Source organism: Musca vetustissima, unplaced genomic scaffold (assembly GCF_032173495.1).
Source record: "Musca vetustissima isolate MV318-11 ecotype Yass unplaced genomic scaffold, APGP_CSIRO_Mvet_v1 utg1266, whole genome shotgun sequence".
Lineage (NCBI taxonomy): Eukaryota > Metazoa > Arthropoda > Insecta > Diptera > Muscidae > Musca > Musca vetustissima.
The window spans coordinates 72692-89677 of record NW_026882875.1 but is presented as its reverse complement, the minus strand read 5'-3'; the positions used below and the strand labels follow the sequence as shown (position 1 = coordinate 89677).

General features: G+C 35.9%; 1 protein-coding gene across 1 annotated transcript in view; it reads right to left on the bottom strand.

Moving 5' to 3' along the window:
* Positions 1-272: 272 nt before the first annotated feature.
* LOC133329553 (protein yellow) overlaps positions 273-16986 on the bottom strand; it is a 42132-nt gene continuing 25418 nt past the window's right edge. The window contains exons 2-3 of the mRNA XM_061538029.1: positions 4661-5475; positions 273-568 (exon numbers count right to left, since the gene is read on the bottom strand). Of these exons, the coding sequence (XP_061394013.1) occupies positions 273-568; positions 4661-5475 (1111 nt within the window). The remainder of the gene's footprint in view (positions 569-4660; positions 5476-16986) is intronic.

Genomic DNA, 16986 nt, shown 5'->3' with positions numbered 1-16986 from the left:
TTCATTGTATAATTGTGGCATGTCTTATGAAAATGGGTTTCAATTGTTTAATGTTGTGTCTTGTGTAACAATGTGTGTATATGTAATATGTATGTAATGTTGTGATGTTGTAGTGTTTGTATGTAGTTACATTATTTCATTAATACACAATTAAATATTTAAAATTAATAAATTTACATTTAAATAACAAATAATCGTAATAAACATAATCTTAATTTAATTTTATTTTTTGTAAATGTTTCAATAAATATGTCACTATCACTTCGAACCTTCTACCAACACCCCTGCATCATCGACAACTGTTGGATGGCACCGCAGCCCACACGATTTTGCATAAAATCTGGAAAATTACTCTGCAGAACACGCATTGTGTTGCGTTTGTAGTCGGGCACGGCATGTGTGGCCAATTGACAGGTGGGACTACGATAGACCGGCTTAAAGTTTGTCTCCGTAAATGTAGAGTTGGTATCCCAACGGAAAACTTCGGAATCGCCCTCATTGCGGAAAAATATTGCCGAGCCATTATCGGTGCCAATTATAACCATACGCGATGGTTTCTTACCCAAGTCTGTAAATGGAACAAAAGTAAAGAAACATACAAAATGGTTTTGAAACAGGTTCGAAAGGTAAATTAACAACCTAGACACATGCACACACACACACACACACACTCTTGCATGCATACATACATATAGTATGTAACAGTTAACAAATATAGAACAACGCAATAGCACAACAAGTGCAACTATAATTCACCAAAGTGATGACCAATTTTGATAGCTTCAACAACTTCACTAGAATAAGAACAAACACCTACATGTGAACACACAAACATACACAAACACACACTCACGCACATATCGTGTACTGACATAACCACACATTCGCTTACAAAAGACCCATCAATATGTTGACCTACTTCGCCGTTAAATTTTTCAATTCTTTGGTAAATTGTTATTATGAAAAGTTCATCAATTTGTAGTGAATATTCAAGCGACGTCCATTGCCAATTGTATGGCATAAGACGGAGGACATACAAACGGCCATACATACACACGAGTATGTATATTTATCCATGTACATGGTATAGTGAATAACTGGCATGTTACTTGAAAATGCAGGAAACAATTTAAGTTTTCTTTAATCATTACGGAAAATTGAAACAACAAGAAAAAAAAGACAAAAGAAATTGTTTCAATTTTCTTTATTATTATTTTTTTTCTTTTTCGCACTTTGAAAAATTATGCACAGAAATGAAAATAGTTTCAGCAAAGTTAAGCAATCTTCGGTATTTTACTTTAATAATTGTTATCGTTCTGAGAAAACCAACTGCAAAACAGTTTGAGGATTTTAATCGCTTTGGGAAATACGACAATACGCAGTCATCGGTGTGGTAAAATAGATTTAAATTTTGATGGAAACTAAATTGAGTCCAAGATGAAGTTGTGATTCTATTTTATAAATGAAATAGTATACCGTTTTTCATTTGCAGGATGAGGGAAAGTATTTTGTTTGTTTGTTCTCAAGACGAAACGCGGAAAAGGAATGTTGAAGAACGCACTAAGAAAGGACTAATAGCACTCTATTCCTGCAAGAATTAAAACCAGAGATCATACACTGACTGTATGTGACGGCTGTACTTCCCATTCTTATATATGGATGCCTTGTATGGTGGCAAGGGATCAACAAAAAGATACTGCTGGCTAAAAGGAATACAGTACGGCGATCGGCTTCGATTCTGATAGCTGGAGCGCTATGAAAAACACCACAAGCAGCTTTGAATGCAATCTTGAACCTCCAACCACTGGACTCTCTGATTAAATTCCAAGCTACTAGATGTGATCTGAAGCTCCGGGAAACTGATGCCTGGAAGTCGCTGAATCTAGGCACCCTTCACAGACGCCAGGTTGTGACTATTCACTTCAGTGACTATACTCCCTCTGTCGATTTTTACAGACGCACGAATATGGAGGAATGTATTGGTGCAGGTGTTTATTGCAGGGAACTAGCAGTCTATAACTCGTATAAACTTAACGATCTTTACAGCGTGGTTAAACCAGAAATCCTGGCAATCACGAAATCGGCTGATATGGTAAAAACACTTACTGCCTATAACATAGGACAGGTGACTATATATGTCGATGGTCAGGCGGTCCTATAAGGCTTTAAAGTCGTGCACTATTAACTCAAGGTTGCTGCAAGGTTACTCTTCATAATATACGACGAATGATTAAATTATATTAGGTTCCAGGACATAGTAACATTGAAGGGAAAATGAGATTGCCGATGAGCATGTTCGAGGGGCTTCACAGTCGTCCAATCTTCCGATTGAGAAATCTTTACAACTGCCTATTAGCTACTTTATTGGCAGAATTCGTTTGAACTATTACGAGTTAGTCGGCAACAGATGGACAACCCAGCCTTGGAGCGGGATTTCGAAAACCATCTGGCCAGAATTCTCTCGCCGTAGAACTTCTTCCCTGTTATCCCATAATAAGAGAGAGATTAAAATCGTTGTGGGGATCATAACAGGTCACTGCAGGATAAGATCTCTCACTTCAAAATGGGACATCAATGGAGTGGATAAATGCCGTCTATTTGAGGATGAGGAAGAGCTAGAAACAATTGAACATATACCATGTAAGTGTCCATCGCTGAGTGCCACAAGACACAAATATAATATTGATAATCTAACAGAGAGCTACATTGAACAATTTTTTATCGACTCCGGATCTCGATCGATTATATCTATTTTGTCAGGATATTATAGCTTTGTGCAACCCCTTTGTCAGGCCAAAAGCATGGCGGTTTTGATAAAGATCGAGCCGTCCGACTATACTGCTCAGCTCACTGTTTTTAATTAATGAAATCGCAATAGAGATCTCAAAATATAGCTTTGGAATTTTGAAATCTTAGGATGTTTGATATGGAAATTATGACATATCGGTCCACGGATTGATATAACAATTATGTAATGGTACACCCAATATTCAATATTTTGGGATGCAATTTCGTAATGGGCAATGTGTTCTCATTGGGTAGGAAATTAACCAAATAAAAAGTGATAATCATGATCCACTTTTAAGGGTATTTCCCATATAACGGTCTCTCCAAATTTTCGGTGTTTTGAACACTTTTTCAAATCAATTGGTGCTAATATGAAATTTTAGATTCTCATTGAAATAATGTATCAAAATTTGTCCAATGTTTTGAGGTAGGCCCCATATAACGGCGCTCCTTTATTCGACATTTTGTTGGTTTTGGGGACGTTTGTCAAACAGAATTTTATAAACTCATCGTATGGCAAATATACCTACCAAAACTTATCAATATTGGACCCCGATTTGCTATAGGCCCGATTTTCGGTATTTAGAGGATTTTATGCACGTTTTTCTACATAATTGGATGTAATTATACATTTTCCATTCTCAGTGGATGTTAAATCTTTCTTACTAATAATTACAAATATTTGATATTTTGAATTCGAATTGGGTAGATTTCTACCAAAAATTATAAATATCGGTCAATCTTTGGGTATAGCCACCATACATGAAAACCTTCTTATATAAGATCATGTTTCGATATACTCCCTAGAAAAAGGGGCACCCAATTCTACAACCTGAGATCTGTAGTTTGAACTTTTAAATACCTAAAATTGATCGGGACTTGTACATGGAAGATATGCCATTGTAAAATGCTGCCAGGAGAAATCGTATTTAACAAACTACAGATGTTCATGTTGACAAATGGGATGGCCTCTGTGTGGGTCCTATGTATAAACATGGGTTTATACCGAATACCAATACTCGGCATCTAATAGGTTTTTAACCGAAATTTCCAAGCAAGAAATATCTTTTGGAAAAGATCTATGCAAAAAATTTTAGATATGGGTTCATGTTTTGTCTTAACTCCCACGTAAACTTCCCTTCCCTCTTTCAGTATTTCGATGTTTTTAGCAGCACTTTTCTACCGAACTGGCTGAACTAAGTCCCGGTAAAAATAAATTTCTTGTTAATACAGGTCCATGTTTTTACATAGCTCACATAAAAAGGTCCTGCTTATGTTGAAGATCATAGTTTTCTAACTGGTGATTAATTTTAATTTTCCTAGAGCCTAAAAACCTTCTAGCAAATATCTTCAACATACCGGAAATTAATCAGGAACTTTGTATGTATATTAATAAGTTGAAGTTTATTTTTTACCAAGAATCCGGAATATTAAATTACAACCACTTCGATGAGAAAATGCTGCCTAAACCTTCGAAATACCGAAAAAGGGGAGGGAAGTTTACGTGGAAATTAAGTCCAAACAATGAACCTATGTTGAAAATTTTCTACAAAGATTATTTAAACCCTTCAAGACCCCGAACTGCCAAATTAGAGTCTCTTCGACCACACAGAAAGGTCACCCATTTTGTCAACCTAAAAGTCTGTAGTTTGGTATTGCGATTTTTCCTGGCAGTAACACAAATATACTGATAGGTGAACAAACTTATCCCCTGTTCTTCAAACATATCCTGTCTGATTGGAATTATTTCCACGGTTAATACGTGGATTGAAAAAATGAATATTATCCTCCTTTAATGATGTATGTAATAAGGGTCTTTTCAGAGAAAGTCTGACACACTTTACACACCTAAAATTTCATTTCCAAAACTTACCTATTATCCGTCCATCGGCCACACCACTTCTCAAATATTCCGATTTCAATGAAAACAAACGGTTTGTGCTTAAATATGTAAAATAAAGCTCCGTCGTTCCGCAATCTTGACGAATCAATGCAATATACAAAACATCACGTGACCTGCAGCCGGTAGTCACCGCCTTGGGTAGAACAATACGGAAACCACGATCTGCCTGAATGTTAAAGACGATAATGGCACGATTGGCAGCATCACTGACATAAACAAAACAGCTGCCATCCGGAGCATAATCAACGGCCAAATATTGAAGACGCGAGTTTGGGGAAGTCAAGCCATCCAAATCGATCGTCTTCAAAACTTTACCCGATTTTGCCGATAACGCCATAACTTTGGGTGGACACTTGCGCACCGGTGTCTCCAGCGTATTAACAATGCCCGTATCCAATACCCAAATAACTTCATTTTGATCCACCACCAAATCCACAACAGATTGCAACGCCTTGCAATTGCCTTCTTCTTGCATATCCCAACAGGGAAAGGGTGTAAAGGTAGCCGAACAGGTTCCGGGTTGAATATTTGTCTTGACCAATGTTGATGGTACACCTTTGCGATAACGTGGCAGAGCCAAATAAATTGTATCACGTATAATTTGAGCCCTTGTGGCGATGACATTTTTCGAAATATATTTTCCGGAACTTTTGAACAGCGATTTTGTGGAGGCACAAGGAAATTCAAATTGGCCACCTGTCCATTGGACCACACTTGAGGAGTCTTCGCATGCTTTGTCCGGTGTCCATAAACCGTATTTTGTGCCCTGAGCAGTCACCTTCCAGCTGAATATTGAAATGACAAATAAAATAACCACAATATACTGAATTCCGATCAATGATCGGTAATTGTTGGTTATCATTTTGTTTGAGGCGGGAACACTTCAAACGAGCTTACAAATGGGAAATTTATTACAACCAACAAAATGGGAAATTTATTACTCGCTACGTCAGCTAAAATGTTAAACTAATTAGCATTTATCAATCTACACATGATTATATACTTTTAATCCGGAACTACTAAATTCGGATGAAAAACTTTCTGTAATAGTGCAGAAAACGTGTCTCATGCTTTAAATTCATCTACCGGCTTATTCAAAAGTCTGTTGATCGTGAAGTGTTTTTAATGTAAGAAAATTTTTGACTGTCAAGGTTAATTTATGTAGTTTTGTTTCTTTTTTATTTTTTTCTGGAATTAGCGACAAACTTAAGGGCACGATATATTTGTATTTATGGGAAGTGCATTAAATGTATGACTAGTTTTGATATTTTCTGATGGCGAATCCATTGATTCATGAATTGTTATAAACAAGTAACAAAAGCTGTATTTCTTTACTTTTTTAATTAAATGATTAGTAATACCAAAATTACTTTAGGCAATTTTCCTCGCGGCAATTGTCAATTCGTGGGCGAGAGAGATAAAGAATTGCCAGTCCTCTGAACTCCCTCAGCTTCATATACGAACCAATTTTTATCAATCTATTCATATGTCACGGCAATCTTTTTGCAAAATTGTATGTCAACCAACTATATTTTTTATCCACACCAATCGGTGCCTTAAAAAATAGTTATAAAAATAGACTCCTTTCAGAGCCATAAAAAATATTTATTAAAACATCCATGATTCTGATGTCTAAAAGAATTGCCAAATTTTTGCATTGAGTCGCACTATGTCGCGTGTTCATATAAACAGCGGCCAAAAATAGAAGGAGTTATCGTAAGTTAATGAAATTAGGTACATGTGCTTATTATTGGCCTAAAGAGCAACTGACGAAAAATTGGATTGATCGGATCAAGATTTGGTATACCTCCCATATTATGGGTCTTGACAATGTCATCCTTTTTGACCTATCAAATCTTTAATATTCAACCAAATTCAATGAAAATTGGCAATTTCCATTTACTTAGGCCTATAAAGCAACTGACCAAAAACTGGAAAGATCGGACCAAGATTTGATATATCTCCCAAACAAAGGGTCTTAAAAATTTTACTATTTTGGGCTATATATAAAATATTGTCTTTATAATTATAATTTATAATTATAATTTCGGGCCTTTACTTTATGGCTGTTTGTTAAGGATACTAAAAGGTTGGATTGTAGTACAAAAAAACTAACTAAAGTCCTTATTTGACTCGGCATTAACAAAAGTTCGGTCTGCTACTAATTATTTTGTGGCATGACTTGCTAGCATCTTGTGAAATTCAAAAGTCCCATGCGATGAACTAATATTTTTCTGTATGAACTTTCCACAAAGGTAATTCATGTGCGACCTCTAAATTTAGATTATAAGATTATGCATTAAGGGAACCCCCCCCATTCTCGATTTTATTTTTTCAAGATTTTCAATGGGCTGGTAAATCTATACCAATGCTTGTTAAGGTTTGTAACTTTGCACATATATATTTGAAGATTTAAAAGAGAAGAAAAATAATTTACAAAAAAATGTTGTTATTGTTTTGTTGTTGTTTTTTGTAATTAAAGAAAAGTCCTTATTTTTGATGGCGGGCATGATAACTCCTCACTGGAACATCGGAATCCGAAAATTCCAACGGTGTTAGAAAGAGTACATGTCTGGCTCTCGTATGAACTAGGATTATTGACTTCGCTCTAAAATTAAGAAAATGGTGGCCCTTTGAAAAAATATTTTTGAAAAATCGCGGATTTTTTACCAAAAACCAAGTTAAAAAATAAGGAAGATCTTCACCGATTGGCTTTATCCTAGTTCATAAGAGCTATACACTCCCAGAGAAACGTTGCAAAATTTGGAACCGATTGGATTATTAGTTTTTGAGTTATCGTGCCCGCCATTCGCAAAAAAATGTTTAGAGAAAAACGCGTTTAAAGTTTGAGAAGCCCTTCAGCCGTCACTTGATGCGGACACAATAAATCTGATATATCTTCAAGAGTTCTTGAGATTTTCACAAATTTTGTAGAGACATTCTTTAATCAGTGTAGATTCGAATTATATCAACAAAAATTTTGACCCCGAGAATGGGGGGGTCCCCTTAAATAATTTGACAAATAAGTATAATCTTCGAACTGACTGAAAAATTATTTAAAGCTATATTTTAAAACCAATTCTCCCATATCTCCGCTTTGACTAACGTTTTTACCACACAATTGCAAATTTTATGTAAAATATTGTATGATTACTATGTTCTGAATCCATCTTCTCCTTCCTATTTGGCCCTCAATAAATTATTTAATTATATACATAAAATATTTGACCATTCGATTCTAACCAAAAAAGTCAAATAACTCCGCAGCTATTTTTTTTATTCCTTAAATAACACACTTTTCACCACTCAAATAAATATTTGAGCATCAGAAAAACACACCCATTTTTCGAAAATATGATGAGGTACTTGGTTTTGACCATTTTTTGCCGTGGTCGTGACACTGCGAGTCGTATTGTGTCTGCAGGCCAATTTCGAATATTGGGCCACGTTTAGGCATAGCTCCCATATAAGGGTACCCCCCAATTTTTCATATTTTGGGGTTCTTGTGCGCGTTTTTCAATCGAATTTTGTAGTCGTATATGGTAAAAAATCTCCCTAACAAAAATTATTAATATTCGACCCCATTTTAAGCATGTACGTTCGTGTGTCTGTTGTCACTCTAGCCTCAAAACGAATTGAGATAGCCAAATGTTTGCATTGAGATGTCTTTTGTTTGCAGGCAGGCCAGTTCAAAGATGGGCTATATCGGTCCATATACCTTTCGATATTTTTAAGCGTATTTTTCAATTCGCTGAAATTTGGTATATAGGGTCTTTATAGGGTCCTAATAGGATACCAATTTTCCAATCCGCTGTAGTTTGGAGATTTGCGTTGTTATCGGGTAGCAAATCTCTCCACCAAAAATGATAAATATGGGGTCAATTTTTTCGGGTAGCGTAAGCGTACCTCAAATTTTAGATATTTTGCGATTCTTGAGTGCGTATTTCAATCAAATTCGCTAACATTTGGTACATTGAATTATAATAGGGTACTAAAAACTATGAATATAGGTCCACTGTCTGTCCATTTTAAATTGTAAACAAAGTACAGGTCGCATTTATGATCCGAATTGGATGAAAGTTGGCACAGCTCATCTATTTGGCCCAAGGACGAACCCTATTGAAATTGGGAAAAATCGGTTCCGACTTAGATATAGCCCCCATATATATTTTCGTCCGATTTGATGTAAATGGTGTCCAAAGTCCCTAGCGTACTGAATTAAGCCTAGAATGATGTGTTTTAAATTTCGTTGATTTTAGATTTAGATTAGATATAGCTCCCACATATATATTTTCGTCCGATTTAATTTTTAATGGTGTACGGAAGTCCCTATATGTCTTTGCATCAAGTTTGACAAAGCGTACTGAATTAATCCTAGATTAATGTGTCTTAAGTTTCGTAAAAATTGGTTCAGATTTAGATATAGCTCCCACATATTTTCGTCCCATTTAATGTCTATAAGTCTTTCGATTTCTGTCCCGCTAATGTTCGCTCCAGATTTAGATATTTCTCATATATATCTTTATACCCTACACAACTATGTTGTCAGGGTATTATAGCTTTGTGCAGCCCCAAAAGTTTGTAACGCCGCGAAATATTGGCCATAGACCCACCATTAAGTATACCGATTGTCATATCTCGACTATCTGAGTCGATCTAGACATGTGTGTCCGTCCGTCTGTCCATTATAATTTGTAAACACGATACAGGCCACAGTTATGGACCAATCTTCACGAAATTTTGCATGTAGGATGGGTTCTGGCCAATGAAGACCCCTATTGTTTTTGGGAAAGATCGATTAATATTTAGGGGATGAAATGGACCAAATACTAATTTTTTTTCGGTTTTTCTCGTCGATTGTGGTCTCTGCAATAATGGCACGAACATCGTGAAATTTTGCATGGAGAAGAGGATTGGTCCAAAGAACAAGATTTACAAATCTTCTCCTGAAGGACATAGGCCCGAGAAGTTGATATTATATCCATAAGGAGTGGTTGACCTTTAAATTAATACCAATTATATTGCTGTATGTGCTCGGATGTGGAAGTTACACCTAAGTATTTACAGATATCAACGTATTCGTATATTATTTAGTACCCCTTATCACTCTAGAGAGCGGAACTATAGCGCTGATCGCTTTGAAATGTTCCATGAGGTTCCAGTTATGGTCAAGGACAACGCCTATAATATTCGGTAATGATCAGATAATAATTTTGGAATAAAGTGGACCGAAAACTTAATTTTTTGTGTTATTTTCAAGTCGATCTATAGACCACAAATGAAAGCCGAACATCACAACACAACCCACGGTGAAGGGAATTTGGACAATAGCTGTACTGAATACTCGTAATCATGGCCTATAAATAAGGTCACCAAGATGGCGAATTTATCGAAAAATCAGCTGTTTCTCTCAAGTCTAATGTCAAAATTTGTTGCGTTGAGGCGAAAAAAAATATTCGCCTTGACAGATTGATAAAGTGGCGAATTTGTCTGGTGTCAAAAAGCGTCATTGTTTATAATGAGAAAAACAATGTTTTGAAAAATGTATTTGGAAAATGCTTTTCCAGCATTCGAATTATTTTTCCGTCGTGTTTAACAGATGCAATAAATAGATCTATTTCAAAAAATGTTAGGTAAGTACGTCTTAAAAAAATAATCTTTTGTCTATTCCAGGTTGCCTGCCAATTGAGATGGAGAAAAAATGCCAACTATATTATGGGCAAGGATAATGGTTATGGGGTTTCGTTATGTCGGATTGATAACAGGTTATGCCGTGTACACACTAGCATTTTTGAATGGCACTCTTGCCCAAATTTTGCTTGTTTGATAGTGTGGCCTCACATGTTTGTCATTCATCAGGCAACCACAAAAATATTTATGGTTGTTGGACAGTCAGTAATCGATAAAAACGTTGACAGTCAAAAACCAGTAAGGAAAGTAGTAAAGTCGGACGGGGCCGACTATATGATACCCTTCACCACTTTGAGCATATTCAACAGATGAAATAGAAGCTATATCTAAATCTGAACCGATTTCAACGATTTCAGGAAACTTAACACACATCATTCCAGACCTCATTCATAACGCAGTGCCAAATTTCGTGCAAATCGAAAGATATATAGGGACTTTGGTAGACCATTTACATTAAATCGGACGAAAATATATATAGGAGCTATATCTAAATCTGAACCGATTTTCAGGAAACTTAACACACACCATTCTATAACTAATTCATTACGCTGTGCCAACTTTGGTGCAAATCGAAAGATATATAGGGACATTGGTGCACCATTCAGATTAAATCGGATGAAAATATATATGGGAGCTATATCTAAATCTGGACCGATTTTCAGGAAACTTAACACACACCATTATATTCCTAATAGATTACGATGTGCCAACTTTCGTGCAAATTGAAAGATATATAGGGACTTTGGTGCACCATTTAAATTAAATCGGACGAAAATATATATGGGAGCTATATCTAAATCTGAACCGATTTTCAGGAAACTTAACACACATCATTCTATACCTAATTCAGTACGCTATGCCAAATTTCGTGGAAATCGAAAGATATATAGGTACTTTGGTGCCACGTTTACCTTAAATCGGACGAAAATATATATGGGAGCTATATCTAAATCTGAACCGATTTTCACGAAACTCAGCACACATCATTTTGGACCTCATTCAGTACGCTATGCCAAATTTCGTGCAAATCGAATGATATATAGGTACTTTGGTGCCTATATCGGGTGAAAATATATATGGGAGCTATATCTAAATCTGAACCGATTTTTCCCAATTTCAATAGGGTTCGTCCTTGGGCCAAATAAGTGACCTATGCCAAATTTCATCCAAATCGGATCATAAATGCGACCTGTACTTTGTTCACAAAAATACATGGACGGACAGACGGACAGACGGACGGACGGACGGACGGACAGACGGACATGCGTAAATCGACTCAGAAAGTGATTCTATGCATATTCTCAAAAGGAACCATGTGCCTATCTCGTTTCCTTTTGCCTGTTACAAACATATGCACAAAGACATAATACCCTGTACCACAGTGTGGTGAAGGGTATAATGATAGTGTGTACACCGCTTTAAGCAAATGTGTGAGTTGGTGCCTCTGTGGAAAATGCCATTAACTGAACTGCTGATTTCTTACCTACAATATACATTTATAATCCACCCTGGTTGTTGGGTGGAACAGTTAATGGTGAGTCAAGTGTGTTTTGTTGTTACACTCAATAAATAAAAAATTGTTTTCCCAATGTTTCAGATGGCTGATCCGTTCATTATAATTTGCAATCAAAATGCAGGCTACAGTTATGCACCGATTACCTCGATTCGACAAAGGTGTACCCCCGGATCATTTTGAAATTTTAATTACATGACCGTAGTGACCTTATACGAAATACGGAACACCGATATGCCTCCATGATTTTCCCATGTAATCCTAAATTGACAACGGAGATTATTTTGAGGCTGTGAAGGGTGAAGGCTGTAAAAAAATAATTTTGCTGTTTTTTGTTTGGTGCATACAGTTGTGAGTGCCAAGGTGTTAAAAATGGAAATAAACAAAGATAATATTCGGTACATTTTACAGTTTTTCTTTAAAAAAGGCAAAAATGCAAGCCAAGCGGCTAAAATTGTGAATGGTGTTTATCGTTCCTGTAGTGTAACAGCCAATTATGTGCAATTTTAGTTTCGTAGATTTCGTTCAGGAATTTTTGATGTTAAAAATGTACCTCGCACAGGTAGGCCGGTCGTCGAAAATTTCGATAAAATCGGAGAAATGATCGAAGTTGACTGGCATGTTAGCAGTCGTAACATCGTCCAGGAGCTAAAAGTCGACCATAAAACTGTTTTAAACCAGTTACAATTGACCAGAAACGGCCAGAACTGGAGAGGTGTCGTGTTTCACCAGGACAACGCAAGGCCACACACATCTACAGTGACTCGCCAGAAACTTCGGGAGCTTGGTTGGGAAGTTTTAATGCATTGGCCATATAGTCCGGATTTGTCCAAATTTTCTTCCCAAAATTTATTTAATAACAAAAAATTGTATCTTGCAAATAGAGAGCAGGACTTCTATGAAGAGGCTTTATGAAGTTCCCTTTAAAATGGTAACAAATCGGACTCCGAAGCATGTTTTTTTCCCAACCTAATATTAACAATGCATTACATACGTATCATAAATGCAAACAGACGTAACAACACTTTTAGTAACTATACAGGAGAAGCAAAAAACGTTCTTTCGATTTGCACGAAATTTTGCATAGCGTACTGAATTGAGTCTAGAGTGATGTGTGTTAAGTTTCGTGAAAATCGCTTCAGATTTCGATATAGCTCCCATATACAGTTTCGACTGATTTTATGTAAATGTTGCACTAAAGACATTAAATATTTCTTCGATAGCGGTAGAACTTTACACAGGATACTTTTCCACCCAGTGGGAAACAAATTACCTAATTATAGCGTATTAGTTAAAAAATTAATAAAAGCCATAAATTTGAAGTACCGATATATAGGTAACGCTATAAAAATTGTAACATTAATGTAAGTTCAGAATTTCTATCTTCAATAATGTGAGCTTTAGTTTTTATACAGGAGTGTAGTTACGTCTGTTTTCATTAATAAAAACATGCTATTGTAGATACGTCCGTTTGAATTTTTTAACAAGATCGTTGTTTTTTGTGTGAAAATGTAGTTTGAAATGACATTGAAATGACATCTCCATTTTGTACGGCGAATTCGAAATATGTTTTGACAGCAAACTTGAGAGGTATCGATAATCAGCTGGTCTCCCTTGGTGACCTTATTTATAGGCCATGCTCGTAATATTCGGAAAATATGTCAGTGTGAGGAAGAGGTGCTGTTCACGTCTAATCGGGCAAGAGGGTGCAAATATCACGAAATAGTGCCCAGGAATAAACATCCGCAGAAAATTTGAGTTCCGTGGTAGTTGTGTGGTGTATCGTATGGTCGGCCCCGTCCGACTATACTGCTCCGCTCACTGGTTTCTTCCTATTTTCTGTTATTTTATGCTCCCTTCGAGGGAACACTGACATGGAATTGTTAGCATACATATTTAGAATATGCCCAAAGTGGTGAAGAGTACCCAGTCCGTCTTTACTACTTTACTACTTTCCTTACTGGTTTTTGTTTAGTGCATTCAGTTGTGAGTTACAGGTACATTTAAAAGAGTTTCTTTAACAAAGGCGAAAATTCAAGCCAAACGGCTAAAACTGTAACAGCCAATTATGTGCAATTTTGGTTTCGTAGATTCCGTTCAAGAATTTTTGATGTTAAAGGTGCACCTCTCGCATATATGCCGGTCGCCGAAAATGTCGATACAAACGGATAAATGATCCAATTTGACCGGCATGTTAGCACTCGTAACATCGCTAAAAATCGACCATAAAACTGTTTTAAACCATTTACATAAAAAATAATGGATTTCTTTTTCCCTAACCTAATATTATACTCTGTATTCATTTATTTTATGTATTATATCAATTATTTTTTTAATAAAATCTGCATCAATATCAGTTAATCAACTGATTCACAAGAGCTTAAAATATAAATATTCTCAATTGGTTTCAAGTTGTTAATGTACATATTTTTGCCATACAAACACAAAATAACTCCATGCTGTCCATACAATAATTTCTATTGCAAAATTATGATGTTTTTAAACGCTATATGTATATATGTACATATATAGCCAAACAATATATTTAAAATATTAATTATTATTGGTTTCATTATTATAGCGTTATTTTGAATTGATTACGACACTCATAATGTGTGACCAATTTAAATGGAATTGTCAACAAAACGTTTCCACAATTATTTGTTAAATATATACGAATGCATTTTTTCGTCGATAATTCCTTTGAATATTAGGCGATGTAAATATAACCATGACCCAATTTAAAAAAAAAATTATGTATCGACAAAACAGTTTTCAATTGAAACCGATTGTCAGCAAATATATTAGGATGGTTCTTGATTTGTGTTATAAAAGTGTTATCATCATGGGTCAACGAATTCCCGGTAATGAAAACAACTGAAGAATTACAAAAGCGGTATAAAAATTAGATTAATCTAGATATTAATTTTATTTATTTCATTAAAAAATACTAAAGCATTCAACGTCAATAGATAATATTAACCATATAAAAACATGTATAAGCTCAATCTTACATCTAAACCAGTAAAAACCAGTAAGGAAAGCAGTAAAGTCGGACTGGGCCGACTATATGACACCCTTCACCACTTTGGGTATATTGTACATATGTATCCCCTCCAAGGAACATACGCAAGTCTTTCTGCAACCTATGATAAATTTAATTTCATTCGGGCAGATTTAAAGTCGACTTTGTACCATGGGTCAAATTTATGAAAAACGACTTATAGCAAAATTAATACACGCTATTCGGTCGCCGCACTGTTAACATTTTAATTTCATTCAGACATCCATTCGAAATACATATGTAAGCTATGACAGCATCTACATCAATTTCAACAAAACGCAATAACGTTATTCAAGTCTCAACTTGTTACGTTGTGCAAAAATCGTGTTAATCGGACAAACATTAGAAGGTTGGTGCACCACTTATGTAAAATCGGACAAATATATATATGTATATGTGGGAGCTGTATCGAAACCAGAACCGATATTTCCGAAACTTAGCACACATCATTCCAGACTTAATTCAGTACGCTGTGCCAAATTTCATGCAAATCGAAAGGTATGTAGAAACTTTGGTGCACCATTTACATAGAATCGGAAAAAAATATATATGGGAGCTATATCTAAATCTGAACCGATTTTCACAAAACTTAGCACACGTCATTCTGGACCAAATTTAGTACTCTATGCCAAATTTCCTGCAAATCGAATGATATATAGAGACTTTGGTGCACCATTTACCTTAAATCGGACGAAACTATATATGGGAGATATATCTAAATCTGAACCGATATTCTCGAAACTTGGCACACATCGTTCTGCACCTAATTCAGTACTTTATGCCAAATTTCATGCAAATCGAAAGATATAGAGGGACTTTGGTGCCCCATTTACCTTAAATCGGACGAAAATATATATGGGAGCTATATCTAAAAGTCCTTGGGCCAAATAAGTGACTTGTGCCAAATTTCACCCAAATCGGATTATAAATGCGACCTGTACTTTGTTTACAATTTAACATCTACAGACGGACGGACATGCATAAATCGACTCAGAAAGTGATTCTATGCATCTTCTCAAAAGGAACCATGTGTCTATCTCGTTTCCTTTTGCCTGTTACAAACATATGCACAAAGACATAATTCCCTGTACCACAGTGTGGTGAAGGGTATAAAAAGTGGTAAAGTCGGACCGGGCCGATGATACGCTTCACCACTTTGGGTACATTCAACAGTTGCATCCCAAAAGAGGACACATTTTTGAAAGACCATTGACATGAAATTTATATGAACTAAAATATGCGATTTTATCGAAGTGAAGTGGCAAATTTACGATTCTGGGATCTTTCATATGGTCATTAGCAAACCCCTCCCCACAATCTTGTTGCACAGTGTATTTGGGGAATGAAATTTACCTATATGTTTATTTTCATCATTTTTTAGCCTTTGCTTGGTCACAATTATCTTCCATAAACCAGTAAATTTTACATGGCAATTGAGGTCTGTGAGATTATCTGTCAAATTATGACATTACACTTTATGGCATACAATTTTGGGTAATTGTGACGTTTTCTATATACGACTTTTTAATAAGGTATCTAATTGTAGGTCTTGAAACGATGTAGGTCTCAAAGGAAGAAATCTTGAAACGTTAAATCACTAGACATCAATTTCCAATTGTTCACCATCTTGAAATTTGCAATGACATCGTTGCCTGTGTGGTCTGCTGCTGGGATCACAAATATAGCACAATCCACTCACCGAACATCGCGTATTTTCGGTATTTTTTGGTTTTACACACATATTCCAACTGTACCGAACATCGCTGCCCACAGTCCTCTTATTTGTCCGAATGACGAACACTATTACGACTGCTTACATACCGGAACAACTTCGATAATTTCTCCGATTTTATCGACATTTTCGACGACCGGCCTACCTACTAAACCAAAATTGCACATGATTGGCTGTAACAGTATCGGAACAATTAACACCATTCACAATTTGAGCCGTTTGTCTTGCATGTTCGCCTTTGCCAAAGAAAAACTGTAAAATTTTGTAACGTGACCGTCACATAGCTCCACAACATA